Consider the following 20,848-nt stretch of genomic DNA (forward strand, 5'->3'; position numbering starts at 1 on the left):
AGACTAGTGGGATTGTAAAGCCTGGAGTTTTTAAAAGTCTTTTTAAAAATCCAAGTGTAATTGGTTTACAATATTATATGTTTCAGTGTACAACATAGTGGTTCAATATTTTTATAGATTATACTTCTTATAAAGTAATTATGAAATATTGACTATATTCCCTGTGCTGTTCAATATATGCTTATAGCTTATTTATTTTATATACAGTAATTTGTACCTCTTTAGGGCTTCCCTGGTAGCTCAGGCAGTAAAGAATCTGCCTGCAATGCAGAAACCTGGGTTCAATCCCTAGGTCAGGAAGATCCGCTAGAGAAGGGAATGGCTATCAACTCCAGTATTCTTTCCTAGAGAATTCCATGTACAGAGGAGCCTGGTGGGCTGCAGTCCACGGGGTTGCCAGAGTCAGACACGACGGAACGAGCAATGCACACACAATCCCCTACCACTATCTCGCTCCTCCCCACTTCCCTCTCCCCTGGGGTAACCACTAGTTCTCTACATCTGAGTCTATTTCTGTTGTGTTATATTCATTTGTTTGTTTTATGTTTTAGGTTCCACACATGAGTGATAGCATATAGCACAAGTCTTTTTCTGACTGACTTCACTGAGCATAACACCATCCAAGTCCATCCATGTTGTTGAAATTTTGCCATTTGCTTTCTTTCCTGTGGCTGAGTAATATCACATTGTACATGCACCACCTCTTCATCCATTCATCTGTCTATGGACACTTAGGTTGCTTCCGTGTCTTGGCTATTGTAAATAATACTGCTGTGAATATTGGGAGGCGTGTATCTTTTCGAGTTAGTGTTTTTGTTTTCTAGGAATAGAGTTGTGGATCATATGGTGGTTCTAGTTTCAGGGTTTAAGGGACGTCCCTGGTGGCTGCACCAGTTTACGTTCCCACCAACAGCGTAGGAGGGCTTCCTTTCCTCCACATGTGTTATCTGCGGTCTTTTTTGATGATGGCTGTTCTGGCAACTGTGCGATAAAGCCTGTCATTTTGTCTGGCTCTTCCTTCTCTCACAGAGCAGATCGGAAGCCATTCCTATTCTGGGGAGCCCTGTCCTTCATGCCAGCATCCAGATAAGTCTGGGAGGTAGATCCACACGTCTAAGGAGCTGGTGAAGATTTTAGCCAAAAAAAAAGTAAATGTAAAAATATTGACTTGTTTTTCTAAGAGAAGAAAAATTTTCACAAGAAGCTAATAGGAGGACCTCAAGAGGCAGGTCTTCGGAGTTCTGCAGCTCGCTCTGCCTCTCAGATTTTAATGTCTGCCTGATGCTCTCAGGTGGGGAAGGAAAACCTCAGCTCTTTGCCATGTTTCCTTCTCTGGGTGTATCTACCAGGGCCTGAGCCCCTGGCTGGGGCAGCAGCCTCTGAGGACCCTTTATTCCCATCCAGGGGGCCAGGGGGTTTAATGACTCTCCGAGACGGGCCCCTCCCTGTGACTCTGTTCTTTCCCAGTTGGTCATGGAATTCCACCGGTTTCCTTCTCGGGGAGTGCAGGATTTGGCGTGGTCAGGTGGCTTTCCTGGCTCCGGCTCATCCACTGCTCAAGTCCTGGCTATGTTTGGCCTAGGAAAGGATGTGGAGTGATTCCTGGGGTTCCCCTGAGGTGCGGTGGACACGCAGCGATTGAATTCCACTCCTGTAACTAAAACATGGGTCCCCAGGGAAGTTTTGGTTTGGGGATCAGATGCCTGAAAGCAAACCTAATGGGTTTAAGGTTTTTAATCCCCACTTGCCGTCCTTGATCTGGCTGTAATTTCGCCCTGTGGAATCACTGCTGCGGTATTTGTGGGGAGGGAGGGAGCCTTGGGGACGATGTCAGCTCCAAGCCTTCCCCAGGAGGCAGCTGTGGTTCACCCCTTTCCTGCCACCTGTGTCCCTGAGGAATTGACCCGTGGTTTGCTCTCCGAGGGTGAGGGGTAGGTTCAGAGCTGGATGGGTGGCTGGATGGGAGCCCTGGTGACCAACTTCCCCCCACAGGGGCCAACCAAGGAAGTGGCTGTGTTGGAAAAATGGAGTGCACTTAAACTGCCACATAGGAGGGAGTTCAGAGGGACTGGAAGGAGCATGCCCCTAGACATGGACCCCTGGGTTCAAAGCCCAGCCCTGCCACTTGCGAGCAGTGTGCCCGTCATCTCAGTAAAACACACGAGGTGCTGCCTGGCAGGATTGCCTCGGACAGGAGATCAGACAATCCACGAGCATGGCTGGGGCTGGCAGATGAACAGATGGGTCCACATTTCCAGAGAGGTGCGTGAACTGCTCATTTAGAGAGGAAGCACCTTATTGTAGTTTTGATTTGCATTTCTCTAGTCATTACCGATGTTGAGCATCTCCTCGTGTGCCTATAGGCTCTCTGTACGTCGTCTTTGGTGAAATGTCTGTTTAGGTCTTCTGCCCGTTTTTTGTTGGGATTGCTTGTTGCTTGTTTTTCGTTGTTGTTGAGTTGTATAAGCTCTTTGTGTATTTTGGAAATTAATCCCTTGTCAGTCACATTGTTTGCAAATATCTTCTCCCATTCTGTAGGTTGTTTTTTCATTTTGTTTAGGTTTCCTTGTTGCAAAAGCTTGTGAGTTTGATTAGGTCCCATTTGTTTATTTTTGTTTTTGTTTCTAATGCCTTGGGAGACTGACCTAAGAATACATTAGTACAGTTTATACCAGAGAATGTTTTGCTTTTATTCTCCCCTAAACATCAAGGTCCTATTGTATAGCACAGGGAACTGTATATTCAATATCCTGTGACAAACCATAATGGAAAAGAATATGAAAAAGATTATATATGAATAGCTGAGTCGCTTTGCTGTAGAGCAGATATTAACAAAACATTTTAAATCAACTGTAAACAATGGCTTCTCCGGTGGGTCAGCTGGTCAAGAACTTGCCTGCCAATGCAGGAGACACAGGACGAGGGTTTGATCCCTGGGTGGGGAAGATCCCCTGGAGAAGGAAATGGCAACCCACTCCACTGTTCTGGCCTGGAGAATCCAGGGCTACAGATTGTGGGGGTTACAGTCCATGGGGCTACAGCCCATGGAAGTTGCAAAGAGTCGGACTCGACTGAGCACACATTACTTCAATAAAATTTCAGAGCGTCAGGGCGGGGCGGGGCGAGGGAGTGGGGGTGGCTAATCTGGGCAGCACTTTTGCACCAGCAAAGTGGATGTTCTAGGAAAGCAGGAAGGCGATTGACGTTCAGCCTCATGGGGAGGAGAAAGGCCTCCTCTCATCCTTTGGGGATGGAGCCTCCAATCCAGATTCTAAGCTCAGGGCCACCTGCAGAGCATCAGGTGCCTTTTCCAGACAAGGTCATCACATGTGTGAGCGGCTGGCACCTGTTGGCTCCCCTGTCCTCCTTTCTGGCTGACGTGGGGAGGGCAGAATGGGCGAGTGGGCACTGCACCCAACTGCCAGTGTGCTCACATCTCTCTGTGCTAAGGTGAGTGCCATGACCTTGTGTGGCCGCCTGCTTCTCCCTCTGTAAAGGAGGAATAATATCAGTGACTCCTGCAGGCTTGTGGTGAAGACGAAATGCAGTTCAGCCCAGAGGGAGCCTAGCCCGACACCTGCACACTCCCCGTGCCCAACACAGGCTGGTGGTCCTTGTAATTAGGAACCCGAGGTCTGAGTTAAGGAGGAGACTCTGGGAAGTGTCTGGGAAGTTTCTCTGCATCTTTAAGTGGGAGTGGGATAGAGGAGAGCTTGATTCTCAGGGGTCGTCTGTTCATACTGGCCCCAGATGAAAGTGACTGTAATCAGTGTAGGTGGTTCTAGAACCCTTCATAGAAGTCACCTGGAGAGTTTGTAAAAAATGCATGTTCTTTTTAAAAAAGAATTATTTTATTTTTATTTATTTGTCTGACTGCGCTGGGTCTTAGTTGTTATGTGCAGGATCTTCGATGTTCGTGGCAGCATGAGGGATCTTTAGTTGTGGCATTTGAACTCTCAGTTGCGACACGTGGGACCTGGTTCCCTGACCAGGGATCAAATCTTGCCCTCTTGAATTGGGACCTCGGAGTCTTAGCCACTGGACCCCCAGGGAAGACCCAGAAAACACGTTCTGATTTAGTGGAAAGGGGATGGAGCTTGAGATTCTGCCTTCCCCTTATTCTCCCAGTTGTTTTCTGTGCTACTGCTCTGAGGACCACAACTTGAAGTGACAAGCAAAGTTCCGAAGCAGCCAGATGATTTTTCATGGGGAGCCTGTTGGTGGAGACACTCGGCTCCTTGAGATGGTAACTGTACAGAAGAAAGAAGCATCTTATTGTCTTAACAAGAGTGCCAGGAAAGATTTTTGGTGGGGGGTGGGGGGGGCATTTAAAATGGCCCGTATGCCTATGTAACTCAGAATGAGAGAAAAAGCCAATGTCATCTTTTCAGTGGCATGCACTGAACTCTGTCCTCTCTCTCAGGATCAGCCTGGCTGATAGCCATCTGAATTAACTTCAGAAGAGGCAAGCTCATTAGCCGGCCTGTGGAGCAGCCTCACTGGCCTGCAGCCTAGGTAAAGAGCAGCGCCAGGCTGTGGAGGAAGCCACGATGTTCTGTAAACACAGAGATACAGGCTTGTCCTCCCTCGAGCCCCCCTGTGAATGTCAGGCACACATGTGCACACATGCCCCCTTATCTCTTGTTTCATTTCCTGTTACACAGGATTTGGGGGGAAACTCCTCCTCCAAGCAGCTGATTAAGAGTTTGAACCAAACGGTGGTTATCGGGTGCTTCATCAGCCGCTGTTGTTGGAACCATCGAGTACCTTGGGCTTCGAAGGAAAGTATGATTCAGCAGGTCCTTTTTCCAACATTTTTTTCTTCTTTTCTATTTTTGGGCTGTGCCACACGGCGTGCGAGATCCCAGTATGCTGACCAGGGATCAAACCTGTGCCTCCTGCAGTGGACGTGTGGTGACCCAACCCCTGGATCACCAGGGAAATCCCCCTTCTCCAACTTTAGATTTCGAAATAAATTTTTGCTTATCTGTCTCAGCTCTTGGCTGGGAGAACCCATCCTGGGATTTAAGCTTTCCAGGTTGGATACCCAATAGAGGAAATAGACCACTGTTTCTTTCTTTTTTGTTTTAAATGTAGGTCTGTTTTTTGGCTGTGCCATATGGAATGTGGGATCTTAGTTCCCTGACCAGGGATCGAACCTGTGACCTCTGCATTGGGAATGCTGAGTCTTAACCACTAGACCACCAGGAAAGTCCCCTGCCATTGTTCCTTGCAGCCATTTCCCTTCCTTCCTTTGTGCATGATGAATTCTCCCCCTTACTTAGTTCTTGCGATTTATTATTATTTTTTTTAGCAGCATCTACTGCAGTTGGCATTTATTCACTGTGCTGATATAAATTTGGAGTTGGTGGGAATTTCTGGACCCAGCCCTGTCCCATGGGACTTTTGGAGTGAAGGAGGAATTTGATGTTCCCCAGCTCCTACAGTCTGCCTTGCGGAAATGTGGTGGGTGTTTCAGCGTAGAGACGGCAAACAACTAATTCCTCTCCCCTGTGCAAACGCAACCAGCATCGGAGAGAGCCACCCTTGGCCCACTCCGGTGCCTCCAAAGCTCAGCCCCCAAAGCCAGGGGGGACATTGATCCCTTGATGTGGCTTTCTTCTTACTGGAGTTTCCTTTGGAGGGTCATCCTGCATTTGAGTGAGAGCAGCCATGGATTGGCCTAGCTGCCCTCGTGTGGGTGATGGAGGCTGCGTGGCGTGCTCGGGAAAGTGCTTGCTAAGATTTCCAGAGGCGGTGGGGTTCCAGCCCCGTTTCTGTTTGGGATTCTGCAGCTGTGGCCTGTCCTGGAGATCCTGAGGCTGGGAGTTGCCCGGTGAGCGCTGGGTGCGGGGGTGGGGGTGGGGGGGCGCAGATCCTGGGGTGTTACTGAGCAGCAGCAGACAGCTTATAGGAAGCCCCACTGTTGGGGGCCCGGCTCCTCTCACACCCAGTGTGGTGTGATTCGATTCTTCACAGGATCAGATACACAGACTCTCTAAGACTGAGCTGGAAAGAAAGGCTCCAGTAAGGAGACCCTTCCTGTTCCCTGGGGGTTGAAGGATTGAGCACAGGGACCCACGTGCCTCCTTATGAACCTGACACCATGTCTCTGAGCAGATTAGGGTGGTGTCCTGTGTGGGCTCTGCCAGCCTTTGCCAAATGACCATCTGAGGGTCTCAGTCCTCCGTGGTCTGATCTGAGGATCTGCCCCCCCTTGCTCAGCTGGAGTGTCAGAGGGAAGCAGCGTCATTCTGAGACCAGAGTTGGGGTGAACATTTGAGATCCCAAGATGAGGGTGGCTTTCAGAAACACATGAGAGGAACCTGCTTCAGCTTTCTGCTGCCCCAGGGAGGCTGCATAAGTTCCCTCTAACCTGTGCTATTAGTCACCTTTTCCAGAGATGCGTGATGGAGAATGCATTCCGTTCCCAGGCCAGTGGGACATGAGCTTTTTCGTAACATGCCTGATACTCTTGGGAGGGGAATTGCATCTCCTTTCTGGGCTGCGTGAGATATGGGGCGACTCACAGAATCGGATATAGGCTCTCGTTCCGCTGAGCAAGTGACTTGGCACTGTCTGCTCTTTAAGCATGAGCATGGATTCTGTTTATAGTTTCATTGTACAGGTCCTTGTAGCTCAGCGCCAGCCGTGCCCGACCAAGGGTGCCTGGTATTCTCTGCTACAGCTTTTCCATGGACTGCTTTCCAGAAACTAGGCACAAAACTCTAGGTCAGAATTGTTTTTGTAACATGTTCTGTACCCACATGTGTCCCTCCATCATCTTGGCACGTCTTGCTGTTCTCCTTGCTGTTCTCCATGAACAATGGTTCATCTCCAGGGCAGGCTTGCCTTGGTGGCTCAGTGGTAAAGAACCCCCCTTCCAATGTAGGAGATGCAGGTTCAATCCCTGGGTTGGGAAGATCCCCCAGAGGGGGAAGTGGCAACCCACTCCAGTATTCTTGGCTGCAAAAACCCGCGGGCTAGAAGGAGCCTGGTGGGCTACAGTCCGTGGGGTTGCAAACAGCGGGACACGACTTAGCAACTTGGCAGCAGCAACATCCTCAGGGCAGCTTTTTGGTTCAAGACGAAGGATGTACAGCCATCTCTTGCCCTGTCGTAGGCAAACTCATCTAGCTCTGGTGTGCCTTGGGCTAGAGGTTGTAGTTTATAATTTCACACTGTTGCTCCTTCTTTCCTGTCACCCTAAATGTACACATCGTGGGGGGAGGGGCAAGAGTGGAACACAGTAGAAATGGCATTTCTAAACTTCTCATTTTTTCTTTATTCATAAAATTTTTAATGAATTTTTACAATTTTAAATTATTCACAGATTTGTTTAAACACCACTCAGGTTGATTTTCAAGTGCCTCCCTCCAGAAACCCTCCTTCCTGATTACACCTCCCCTTCTCCTCCTGAGAGGTCAGTGTGTTCCTGACCTCTGACATCACCCTTAAATTTCACCTGCTTTTGAATGTCAGATAAATGGACCCTGTATTTTTTGCTCAGTGTTTGTGAGATTTGTCCATGAGGGTGCAGTTGACTGTTCATTGATTTTCATTGCTTTATAGAATTCTGTTTCTACACCACAGTTTAGTTATGTATTCTAGCATTGATGGCGCTTAGGGTTTCTTCTAGTTTGGGACTGTTACATATGCAATATTTTGTGCGTGTCTCCTGTAGATGTGTGTGTGTGTTTCTGCTGAGTATGTTCCTAGAAATCGGATTGCTGGGTCCGAGGGCAGGCACCTGTATAGCTTTCTTAGGAACTGTTGGTTTGTTTTGCGAAGTGGTTGTGATCGTTCACATTCTGACCGGGAAGGGTGAGGGTCCCAGGTGTTCTGTGTCCATGCCAGCACTTGGCGTTTTCAGTCTTTCTGGTTTTAGTCTTCTAGAGGATGTGAAGTGGTGTCTCTGATGATTGATAGAGTTGAGCATCTTTTCATATGTTTATTGGCCACTTTTCCTTCGTCAAGCATCTGTTCAAGTCTTTGGTCTATTATTCGTTGTTGATTTGGGGGAATTCTTTATACATTCTGGATAGGAACCCTTTGGCGGTATGTGTTCTCAAGAAAACTCAGATTTTCTCTAGGCATGTTAAAATCGTGACGGGTTCACAGTAGGAGACCCTTCGTTCTGCCCACCCCAACCCCCCGCAGCACTGTGGAATGCTGGGGAACGTCTCCCAGAGGGCATTCAGACAACACAGTCATGGCTGGGTGAGGATTTATCACTGGCTGTACTTGCCTGGTACTGGATTGTGACCGAATGCCGTTTCTTCTTGATGTGCAGGGTCCTTGTGGGTGCACCAAAGGCGGATTCCAAGTACAGCACTTCAGTGAAGTCCCCTGGGGCTGTGTTTAAGTGCCGCGTCCACACCAACCCTGACCGGAGATGCACCGAACTGGACATGGCTCGAGGTGGGTAGATTTTCACTGCCAAGATGGGGACGGGTTCTGCACCCTCATACTACCCTCTTTTTCTTCCTGATCATCCACTTTTCCTTCTCTTACTCATTCCCTCCTTCCCTCCCTTCCTTCCTTCCATCCATCCATTCATCCATCCATTCATCATGTGCAGAGTACCGATTACTTCCTACGCACTGGCATATACCAAACAAACATCCTGCTCTCCTGCGCCTTACCAGTTAGTAGGTAAAAGAGACATTAAAACAAATAAAGATCAGAGAAGAGGGGAGGTGAGTATTTGATCTGATCTAGATTGGAGGGTCTGGGGAAGTGACTTTGACACTGGAAAGATGCACAGCGTTTAGCTGGGCAGGTTCTGGAGGCAGAATCTCCAATGGGAGGAAAGTTTGTGGCATTTTAAGATGCAGAGCAAGCCCAGCATCCCTGGAGTGGTGAGCAGGGGACCATGGACGCAGGGGAGGATGGCATGGTGAACTGGGGTCAGGTGTTAGGATTCTGTTTTACGTACAAGATGGGAGGCCATTAAAAGCAATGTTAGGTTTTATGATTTAAGTAGGCAAAGATATGATTGATAGGTGTTTTTAAAAACCCTGTTGGTCTGGTGGAAAGTTCATCATCTTTGGATGTCAGATCTGCCTGGGTCGGAGCCCAACTCTGCCTGTTACTTGTTGGGACTTACTGGATGTCTTAGAGCCTCTTTGACCTCTGTTTCCTCACCTGTAAAATCAGAAGGATGATAGCTACCTCACAGGGATTACTGTGAGAGGACTGATGGGACAATAGAAGTGAATACACAGAACTGTACTTGGCACAGAGGCGGTTCTCAAAGTAGCAGTTATTTTACGGTAGTCATCACTTCGCGTCCTCGATTTCACCAAAGTCCTTTCTCCTCAAGATCTTCTATTATTTTTCTTAAATGAGGAATTGTCATGCTTTTCTTTAGCAGAATATGAGAGGTATCCATGGCATTCTGTGTGACTGGTTTGTGGGCTGTTACTGGTCCATAACAAATTAAGGAGCTTACTTTGTAATACACCTCAGCGCCTTGCTTCCTTGGTGAAAAGTCCTGCTATGAAAAAAAGTCGGACGAATTAAACAACATTCATGGTGGTGGAGTCAATTTACATCTTGCTGCAAGTCCCTCATTTATGGGCTGGTGATGTGGTAGGCACGGGCGTGCAGCTGTTCCCCGAGACCCTTAGCGCGACTGTTAGAGGCCGCGCTCCGCCAACGGTCGGCGGGGCGTGTGTTCTTCTCCGTGAGGAGTGTGGTGAGAGGCGGACGTCGGCCTTCCCCCGGCCCTCCAGGCCCTCAGCCTCAGGCAGCAGGTGAGGCAGGGCCCCGGGGACAGGCCGAGGGCTGTGTCCTGGAGGCTTCTGAGCCGTCGTCACGGCCTCCCTGGGTTGAAGTCTGAGGAACCCGGCCCCCATTTGGGCGGCCTCAGGGCCGCTGGGTGCTGGGTGCCTGGCTCCCTCAGAAATGATGGCCCCGCGGGGTCTGGGCACTCGACCCTGAGGGGGCCTGGGGCCGAGAGCCGCCTCCTCAGCTGGGCTGGACGCTGGCAGGAGGACCCGGGCTGGGGGCTGGACCAGCGCTTGGGCAGGCGGCCGGGCCTGCTTGGGGACCCGTCCTCACAGGCCAGGCCTGGCCCTCGGAGGATGAGAGTTGAGTTTTGGGACCTTGTCCTTTCTTGTCAGAACAGAGAATAACACTGGTTTGGGGGAGGTTTATGGGATCTGACCTCAGGAACAGAGGATCTGACACCAAGAAGTTTGTCACAGCCCCTCCCTCACTTTTCCCAGGAAAGGCCTTTGCTGAGAGCTTTCGGGGAGTTTGGGGTTTTAAGGCACGAGCCACCTGCCTCCTTGCAGGGCCCTGCACTGAACCTTTCTCTTCTCCACCCTGATTCGTATTGTCTGGCCTCACTGTACCCCCGGCCCAGGGATTCGCTTTCACTGACAGGAACCAACACGTGGGTTGTAGACTGCCCTTTGGAAAGTAGACAGTGGCGTTCCTCGGTCCAGGCCTGACTTTTCTGTCTTTCCTCCAGGGAAGAATCGGGGTGTGTCCTGTGGAAAGACCTGCCGGGAAGACCGAGATGATGAATGGATGGGGGTCAGCCTGGCCCGGCAGCCCAAGGCTGATGGCCGCGTGCTGGTAAGGCCTCCCGGGGGAGCCGCGGGGAGTGGGTGGCAGCCTGGAAATGCACGACTTTGACCCCTTAGCAGAGCTGGATGGCATGGCTTTGAGGTTGTCTCTTCTGGAAGACGGCTTGGACAAATGATTGGTCTTTTTATTTTCTTTATCTGTCAAATGTTAATAATGTCTATCCTAGGGTACTGAGATGTGGCTATTGAAAAAGGGCAAATGAAATGTATGTGGAAAGTGCTTTGTATTAATAAATTTTGATCATTACATGAGCATTTTCCTGTGGGTATCTTTTTAAGTTGAAGTATCATTTACATAAAATTATTGTTGTTTAGTTGCTGAGTCGTGTCTGACACTTTTGCAACCCCATGAACTGTTGGCCACACCCCCACAAACGCTCCTGTGTCTATGGGGTTTCCCAGGCAAGAATACTGGAGTGGGTTGCCATTTCCTTCTCTAGGGAATCTTCCCAACCTAGGTATCCAACCTGAGTCTCCGGCATTGGCAGGCGGATTCTTTACTACGGTGCCACCAGGGAAGCCCTTATATTAAATGCGCAGGTCTTAAGATTACAGTTTGTGTTTTGACATTTATACAAACTTGTGTGACCACCCACCCATCAAGATATTTGTCTTCCCAAGAGTTTTCTTATGTTCCTTACTGACCAAAAAACCAAAACATAAAACAGAAGCAATATTGTATCAAATTCAATAAAGACTTTTAAAAGTGGTCCACTTGAAAAAAAAAAATTCAATCACTCTGCAAGTGCTCCGTAGTCACAGAGGTCCACTGGCTACTGCGTCGGCTGGCACAGGGGAAACATGGCCACATCAGAGTCTGTAACTGACCCAGAGGTCTCGTTTTGTCCACTTTTATCCTTTACACTCTTCTCTTGAGGTATAACACTCAGTTTCTTAACATGCCCAGTTTCACTGAAGAGCCTGGTACCTGTTTTCATGTGTAGATGTACTTATGTTTCTGACTTCATAGGCCTTTTCTTGGAAGCTGTATAAATGTTTTTGTCATAAAGGCATGAGATCAAGAAGGGAAAATAATATTAGCTGCCATTTCTGGAGGGCTTCCTTTGGGCCACAGTCTGTAAAGCTGGGGGTTTCACATATATTTAATCTGCAGGGAAAACCAGATTTTCCTTGAGGATCTAGGCAGAGTGTTTCTGACCCCTCTCTGAGGAGTCCGTTTTGTGTTCAGCTTCTCAGTGGCAAGGGCTCTTGGTCTGAATTCTGCCTGCTTCTCAGCACAAATCAGGCGTTTCCCTGTCGGGCCCCTCTAGGAAGAGAGGAAGCAGCTGGATGTTGTCGCCAGCATCACAGGGCCTCCCTACTAGACACCGTGGGTCATGCAGAGCCCCCCAGCCCAGCATTTGCCTTGGTTTCCAGCCCTTTAATCACTGTCACCCACTGCCCTGGACCCGCTCCAACATCTGCCTTCCCCCAGACATGGTGGCCTGACCCTGACTGCATGACCAGGCCCAGGAGGCTTGTCTGTCATCCTTTCGGAAGGAAGACAAGAAGCTGATCCGTCCATAAATCAGAGTGGCCTGAGGTCAATATTCAGAACAAAGGAGATGGTGGTCTGGTTCCCGAGAGCCCCGAACCCAGATCCAGAGGCTGCTCCCATGAAAACACTTCCCCTCCCTGCGGAAGGATGACCTCCATGTGGCTGAGAGCTTGTTCCTGGAGGGGGTTCTGCCTTATTGCAGAGAGTACCGGGAGGGGGCTGTCTCTGTGGACACGTGAGGATGAGGGGGCCATTGAGCCAAGGAAGCTGGAAAGGACTAGCTGGAGTGTGATGCTCCCGTTCTAATTCATTGCATGCAGAGTTAATTTTCTCATGTTTTATGCAGTTACTGTAGCATCTATTCTGGAAGCTACTCTGGGGGAGCGGGGGGGAAGGGGAGGCGTCCAGCAGCATCTGCTTTCCTCATGGCTTTTTCATACTGTGGTCAGAAACAACCTGAGGGCTTCCCTGCTGGTCCAGTGGTTAAGAATCTGCCTTGCAATGCAAGGGACACAGGTTCAATCCTTGGTCTGGGAAGATCCCACATGCAGCAGCGCAGCTAAGCCCGTGTGGCAGAACCACTGAGCCACATGCTACAGTTACTGACGCCTGTGCGCCTGGAGCCCGTGCTTCGCCACCAGAGAAGCCACTGCAATGAGGAGCCCATGCACCTCAACGAAGAATAGCTCCTGCTCACTGCAGCTAGAGAAGGCCTTCTAGAAGCAATGAAGACCCAGCAGAGCCAAAAAATAAAATAAATCTTTAAAAGAAAAAAAACCTACGAGGTTGGGACCTCCCTGCCAGTCCAGTGGTTAAGGCTTTTCCTTGCAATATAGGGGGTACACGTTCGGTCTCTGCTTGGAGAGCTAAGATCCCACATGCCTCAGGGTCAAAAAACCAAAGCATAAAGCAAAAGCAGTGCTGTAACAAATTCAATAGAGACTTTAAAAAATGATCCACATCAAAAAAAAATCTTAAAAACCAACACAAAATTTACCATGATATTCATTGTTATGTGTATAGTATAGTAAACTGTATGTACATTCTGGTACAGCAGACTTCTAGAACTTTTACATCTTGCAAAATAAACTCTAAACTTATTGAAGAGTAATTCAGTCTCACTCCTCCCTCCAGTCCCGGGCAGCTTTCTTTGCTTAAGAGTTCGGCTGCTGCACGTACTGCGTGATCCCATTTGTATGAGACATTTGTCTTTTTTGTGACCGACTTATTTCACTTGGCATAGTGTCCTCAAGTTTCATCGTATTGAAGCATAGGACAAGATTTCCTCATTTTTTAAGGCTGAATAATATTCACTGTATGTATGTACCACATTTGCTTTATCCATTCATCTATTGATACTTGGGTGGCTTCCCCATCTTTTTTTTTTTTGCCATGCTGCATGGCATGCAGGATCTTATTTTCCTGACCAGGGATCTGACCTGTGCCCCCTGCTGTGGAAGTGTGGAGTCCTGTGCCATTCATTGGATCGCCAGGGAAGTCCTACTTCCATGTCTTGATCATTGTGAATAATGCTGCTGTGAATACTGGTGTGCAACTTTCTCTTGGAGATCCTGTTTTCAGGTGTTTTGAATATAAACCCAGAAGTGGGATTGCTAGATCTTATTGTGATTTTATTTTGGATTTTTTGAGGAACCCCTCTACTGTTTTCCACAGTGGTTGTACCATTTTACATGCTTACCTGCAGTGCACAAGGGGAGGGTTCCAATTTCTCCATGTCTTTGCCAACACTTTATTTTTGTGTGTATGGGAACTGTCCCAATGGGTATGAGATGGTATCTCACTGTGATTTGTATTGTCCTAATGATTAGTGACGTTGAGCATCTTCTCATGTGCTTATTGGTCATTTGTCTGTCTTCGTGGAAGAAATGTCTGTTCAGGTCCTTTGCTTATTTTTTAAATTGGGTTGTTTTTAGTTGAGTTCTTCTCATGGCTTTTTGCACATATGCCATCTCGTCAGGAAAGGCCTATCCCAGGTCCAATCTGTCCTCCCTGCTTTGGCCTCTGCCACCTCCATGAAGCCTGTTACCGTGATGGTGCTGTCTAGAACAAGCCGAGCATCTTGTGTCATCAGAAGTTCAGCGTTATGTTGTTTTATTACGTGCATGACTTGTTTTGTGCGTATATGTCCTTTTTAATGGGAACCACTTGGGGAGAGAGACCAAATTTTCGACCCTTTCCACTCTCAGCTCTAGGAGAAGGTCTGTCTATGGAGTGGCTTCTAAAAGTTTGTTTGAATAATGTAAAGAAAGTGAAAGTGTTAGTCGCTCAATCATGTCTGACTCTTTGCAACCATATGGACTGTCGCCTGCCAGGCTCCTCTGACCGTGGAATTCTCCACGTAGGAATACTGGAGTGAGTAGCCATTTCCTTCTCCAGGGGATCTTCCAGACCCAGGGATTAAACTCAGGTCTCCTGCATTGCAGGCAGATTCTCTACCATCTGAGCCACCAGGGAAGCCCTAATGTAGGGACTGAGTGTCAATACTGAAGCAATTAGAAACCAGATCAATTGCCATCTCTTTTTGGGGCTGACTCTAAGTGATTGATGGATGCATGAGACAAAGGCTGTAAAATGCCCCTCGGAAATGACAGGTGACAACAGGAGACAGGGAGGGGTGACCCAGTCCATATTTTTGTTTTGAAAGTTTCATATCCATTTGCTTTTTCTTTCATGTCTTATTTCTGCCTGTCAAAACTTTCTGGGAGGCAAGTGTTTATTTTAAAATTAAGAACAGGAAGATATGTTTTATTCAGTCACATTTTGCGAACTCTGTAGTTGTTTGGGGGTGTCAGCCTCACACCTATATCCCCAAGAAGCATAATACTGGATTTCAAGGTTGAATCCAAGGGTTTGAAGTGGGAGAGGTGGGATGGCTCTTTTTGAAAGTAACATTTGATGATGATTTCAAAGTAAAGAACAGATAGAGAGTTTGAAAGTTGCGATGGAGAGTTAAAAATCTTGGTAATGAATGGCATTTTCTGGTCCACAGACCCACCCTGGTTCTGGCAAGATCCAGGGTGTTGGGCTTGCTCTGGCAGGCTGCCTTTAGCTCAGTATCTGCCAGTCTCACATCCACCACCCTGTGGGTCCTTCCATCTCCCCAGGGAACAAGTGATAACACACATGAGCACCGCATCGGGATTAGAGGCAAGCCCCTTCCTTCCCCTGTCCTTTCACTGCACACTCCCAGTGTGCCGATGACAGTTTAAGAAATCGGGGGAAAAGTCACTTCTGGTAATAACTACCCAGCAAACCCAGCATGGGCACTGAGCTGTTTCTTCGACCTGGGAGCGCAGCTCACAGTGTTCAAGTCTGACATTTCTGTTTTTCAGCAGAGTCTGCAAGGCTCAGGCAACAACTAAAGACCGCATCCAGCTGACTTCTGGGGGGAAGCGGTGCTCTCCAGCTCTGTCTCTTGGCCGTTGCCTTTCCAAGGATCAGGGCTGTTGCTGTCTTTCTATTCACTGCTTCTCATCTTGGCCATTTTTTCAAAGCCACAGAATATACTTTGCATTTACTTCTGTTGCTTTGTTTCCTGATTTTTTTTTAAGTAAACTTTTTGTTGAGCTATAACATCCATGCAGAAAAAATGCCCCAAATCATCTGTATACACCTTTTTTATAACTTTTTTTAAACAAAATTTTACTCTTAAATGTAAAATAGGTTCCAAGACAACGCTTCATTCTAGCTATAGGTGGCAACAGATATTATGGCAGGAGATCTAGACGTTTAAACAGGAATGCAGCTAAGAGTCATCATTGCCTCAGGCGTAAGGAACAACTTCCGTTTTGCCAGATTTCTTAATTCCATCTGTGGCCAGGAGGCCTTTCCCCACAGCCTTTGCTTTTAGCTCCTTGAGTTTCTTCTGCTTCTGCTTCTGCTTGAATGCCTTATCTTCCTCTTCCATCTCCTTGGCTTGCTTCTTAGGCTGCTTCAGGGGCTTCTTGCCACCTTCACGGCCCAACGTGGCTCCTGCCGCCCCTTCCCTAGCTGTATATATCGATGAATTTTTAGGAGGTGGACATCCTTAGAATGACTTTCCCAGAACCCCAGAAGTCACCATCCCTGGGCCTCCCAGGCCACCCCCTCCTCCTTTTGAAGGGGAGCTGCTTTGGGGGGTGGAATCCGTGGTGTCAGGGCCCTGACCCCCTGTATTCCGTGTTCTCAGTGGCTGACGGCCTGTCTGCTCCTGACTGTGCTGGGTAGACCTGAGGCGTGGGAAAAGCTTGGTCATCTGTGCATGGTGAATGCATGTGTAAGAGGGTGGGTGGGGTGGGGGCAGAGCCATCTAGAGGGGCCCAGAGCCTGCCCCCCTAATCCAGGAAGGACATTTCCATACCACAAAAAAAGCCTTCAAAATAAACGGCTTCTTTATTTCCTTCTTATTCTTTTGGTAGCAAAAACAACCCTTGTAACTTGAAATGTGTCAGATGCTAAGATGTGGGGTGGTCCTAGACCTTTCCCCCTTTTGTTATAATTTTCTGGAATCTGAGTTGGAGTAAGTCTTGCTGTTTCCAGAGGGTGCTCTCTTTTTCCTGTTGGTAGACCCTGTCTCCTCCCCACCCCCCACCCTTCCTCTCTCACAGCAGAACTCATTTGGAAAGATTGATAGAGATTTTAATGCTTTGGAGACAGTCCCTAGGAATTTTTCTTAATGTTGGAGTCAGATTGACATGTGTATATGTAGAAGGATAATCAGGGCTAAATAGCCTTTTCTTTCTGTAATTTATGTTCAGAGACACTTTTCCTTGTTTTCTTACATGCAAACTGCCTTTGACTCTTTGATCTCTGACCTCACAGAATGCCTTAATTTTAGTTTAGTTTGCTGTGAATGCAATCTTTGGCTCTTTTAGGAATTCCTCAAGATTACTCCCTAAATAGTTTATGACACTTAAAAAAAAAAAAAGGCAATAAGCTGAACATTAAATACAGAAGATCCATCCTCATAAGAGTCAGGGTGCATCATGATAAACAGCCGCCTCCCTTTACAGTCCCTCTAACCCATAAATACAGTAAAAACAGGGTAAGCCCTAGGGCTTTGCTAAATCCGTAAACTAAAAGATAACTGATTTACCAGCTAATTGAATGGTAAGCGACTCAAGTTTGGAAGCTATCAGAATTTAGTTGGAAATAAAAACTTAGTGGAATGGAGTGGTTATCCACTGCATGATAGCTTTGTTTAGCTTCTCACTTGACATCACTTCAGTCTATCGGGATGTGCTAGAAGCACAGAACAGCACCTCATGGGGAGGAATGGAGGTGGTTTGCAGAATAAGGAATAACAAGAGATTATTTTTCACATTCATTGTCGTAGGGCAAGAGGCAGAGTGTGGGCAAACTGAGATTTCCTGCCGCTCTGAGTTCCTTTGCTTTCTCATGGATAGGGAGTGGCCTTGTCAGTGGCCCTTGGGTGGTTTGCTTGGAGGGATGAAGATCAGAGAGGTTGGCAGGCAGTGATTTTTTTCATCCAGTGACTTCAGGGATACCCAGGCCCTTGAGAGCCACACTCCCTTCATCCCGTGGCCTTGGCTTCCCGTTCAACCTCAGAGAGGTCATTTCTGGGAGTCCTAAGACCTTTGGGGAGGCTGTAAGGACAATAGCTACCTGGACCTGCCCCAAAGGGTGGTTTTGATGGCTTCTTAGGTGGAAGTTGGGAGTTATAAGTTGGAGATGTTTTCAAGTGAGATAAGGAGGATTCTGAAATCTGGGTTTCCATGTTGTTTGCAGCCCTTACCAGCTCTGGAACTTAAGCAAAACACTGTCTAAAACCTAGGGTTCCCATATAGAAAATGGGAATTCTAAGACATCTTCCCACCTTCCAGGGTTGCAGAAGAGGTCAGATGTGGACCATGTAAATTCTGAATGTTGCTTGCATGTGTGCTCAGCCATGGCTGACTCTTTGCTATCCCATGGACTGTAACCTGCCAGTCAACTCTGCCCATGGGACTTTCTAGGCAAGAATACTGCAGTGGGTTGCCATTTCCTACTCCAGGGGAGTGGGTTGCCATTTACTTCCCCACCCAAGGATCAAACCCAGGTCTCCTGTATCTCCTACATTGGCAGATGGATTCTCTACCACTGTGCCACCTGGGAAAATCAAACGGTGAGTGTTAACAGGCTATAGAAACAGTGCGTTTGATACAAACAAAGAAGTTAAAAACTGATTACTTTAAAATGCAGTATTTTAAGAAAATGAATCTGTTGGCTAGAGTGAAGCAACCTGATTCCTGAGTGTGAATGTCCACGAGCAATGGGGAGGGCTGGGCAGAGTAAACAACTTTGCAGGAAGCAGTCTGGCTTCTCACTAGCCTTGCAGGTGCATCTGAACGTGAGGCTGGGTGTGTCTGGGGCTGGTGGGAATGGATGTGTGTCTGTATTCCCGCTTCTGGCTCTCAGAATTGTCCCTCCTGGTGTCTCCTGGCACGTGTGACCCCAGTGGTGGGAGACTGCCCTCCAGAGATGACCAGAGAGTCAGTCTCAGCTCCTCACTGGTGCCAAGCTCTTGCCCATTTCGGGGCCCCTCCCAGCTGCTCCCTCACTTTCTCCAGGTCTCTACTCAGATGTCACCTCTTTGGGGAGGGCGGGCTCCAGCCACTTCTTGGCCCGAGGGACCATCCTGGTGAGATGCAAATGCTCTCTGTCTTGCTAAGGGTTTGGTTACAGGAATGTATGTGTTTGTCAAAACTCATTAGATGACTTTGACAAACACGCACACTTGAGATCTGTGCACGGTACGCTTGAGATTTTTGCTTTTTTCTGTATGTAAATTTACTTCAAAAGACCATCAACAAACATTTACTTCTGATTAATGATATAAAACAGTCACGTATCAGCAGTTTCTTATGGTTCAACCAAATTCTTTGCCCTGAACCTGAAAAGGAACTCCTGAAGGTGCTCCAGAGATCAGTGGCCTCAGTTCACTTGGGAGCTTGTTAAAATGCAGATTCTCAGGCCCCTGAAGATTGGCCAAGCTAGCTCTCGGGGTGGGGTCTAGCGAGACTTCCAGGTGACTCTGAAGGGTCTCAAGTTTGATGGAGGCCAACGACTGCTCCAGTGGGCAAGCAGGTGGTGCTGTGAAGGTCAGGGTCTGTTGTGGGCAAAGCAACACCCCTTGTCTCTAGCTTTTTCTCAGCATGCCCTTTGGTCCCCAGGCCCATTAGCTCCACCTGTGCATCCTGAGGTCACCCTCTTCTCCTCTCTCCACTGCCCCCATCCTGGTCCAGGCAGCAGCATCTCTCACCTGCATGTTCACCTCCACCCTCACCTACCTACCGTCTCCACTCGGCAGCTCAGTTACCTTTGCAAGCTGTGAGTTAGACTCCACCACTCACCTGTGTGAGACCCTCCATTGGCACATCCACTAAAGTCACAGTCATCCTTGAGGTCTGCAAGATCCCTGGGGGCCAGCCCCTGTCCTCTCTCTGACCTTAGCTTCCCCCAGAGCAGCTCCACAGGCCTCCTTTCTTTCTCTTGACCCTCCAAGCCTTCTTCTGCATTGCCCCTGATATTCCCTCTGTGCCCAGGCTGTTTGGCTCTTTCTCATCCTTTCGGCCACTCCTGGCCTCCAGGTGAAAACCGTCCTCCCTATGCCTAGATTCTTAGCCCATCACCCTGTATCCTTTCTCCCCAGCACTTGTTATGCTCCTCATTTGTTAGTATGTTTGTTGATTGTCTGCCGCCTCCCAGGGGCACCCCCGAGCAAGCTCCCACAGTCTGCTGATGGGGTGGGTGGGAGAGAACGTGACTTCCCAGCCCCTCTCTGCCGCTCTTCTCCCACAGAACTGCCTGGGACTGCTGGGCCTTGCTCTGTGGCCTCCTGACCTGACTGTCCTGCTCTGAGCCTCTCTCTGTCCCGCAGGCCTGTGCTCACCGCTGGAAGAACATCTACTATGAAACAGACCACATCCTGCCTCACGGCTTCTGTTACATCATCCCATCCAACCTTCAGGCCAAAGGCAGGACGCTGATCCCTTGCTATGAAGGTGAGTGCCGGTTGATCCTCCCTTGCCCCCAGCCCACAGAAAACCCCCACCCATTTCCACACCACCATCTGAACACTCCCCGCTGCTTTCCACACTCCAGCAGGCGGGCTGCACCCGTCCCCAGGTGGCCCTTTGATGTCTGAGGATCAGGTAATGAGGAGGGTGGGAAGGGACAGCGTTTCCAGGCCTTGCCCAGCCTTGCCCATCTATGCCACAGAGCCCATGGTACTCCTCAAGCTTTATGAAGTCTCAGACTGAAATTCACCAGCCTCTTGGTTTCCTGACGCTGCCAGATGCTGTGCAGCCTTGGGAAACTTGCTTTCCCTCTCTGGGCCTCTTTCCTTCCCCTGAAAATTCAGAGGTTGGCTCAGATGGTCTCCATAGTCCTGTGCAGCTTCCAGATAGTTATAAGACTCCCGAGACAGCTCCTGGCCACACCCATGGACAGATGTCCTGAGACAGAGGGAAGAGAAGGCCCAGGGTTCAGTCACTCTGTGACATCTCAAGTCTGGTTTTCCTTCTCATCCAGTCCACGCATCCTGGCAGGTGCCAGAAAGTTCGGTGCACCCTCAGCGTGGTCTTGAGAGCTCCTCACCAAGGGGCACTGGGAGTCTGGGAAGGAAAATGTTTTCTCAGCCTCCCTGCTTAGAAGCTTCTAATGCCTGGGCTTGGGACCACTGAACGTCATGACTTAGCGCAGTTGAATTTGAGCTTTAAGGATTCAGCGTCGCTTACTGCAGTTTTATAAC

At 48.6% G+C, this 20,848-nt stretch overlaps 1 protein-coding gene across 2 annotated transcripts in view; it reads left to right on the plus strand.

Moving 5' to 3' along the window:
* Positions 1–20,848, plus strand: part of ITGA9 (integrin subunit alpha 9) — a 350,067-nt gene that overhangs the window by 9,767 nt on the left and 319,452 nt on the right. For both annotated transcript variants that reach the window (XM_065932998.1, XM_065932999.1), the window contains exons 2-4: positions 8,294–8,421; positions 10,481–10,587; positions 19,976–20,099. In XM_065932998.1, the coding sequence (XP_065789070.1) occupies positions 8,294–8,421; positions 10,481–10,587; positions 19,976–20,099 (359 nt within the window). The remainder of the gene's footprint in view (positions 1–8,293; positions 8,422–10,480; positions 10,588–19,975; positions 20,100–20,848) is intronic.

This window comes from Muntiacus reevesi, chromosome 4 (genome assembly GCF_963930625.1).
Source record: "Muntiacus reevesi chromosome 4, mMunRee1.1, whole genome shotgun sequence".
In the NCBI taxonomy this organism is placed as follows: domain Eukaryota; kingdom Metazoa; phylum Chordata; class Mammalia; order Artiodactyla; family Cervidae; genus Muntiacus; species Muntiacus reevesi.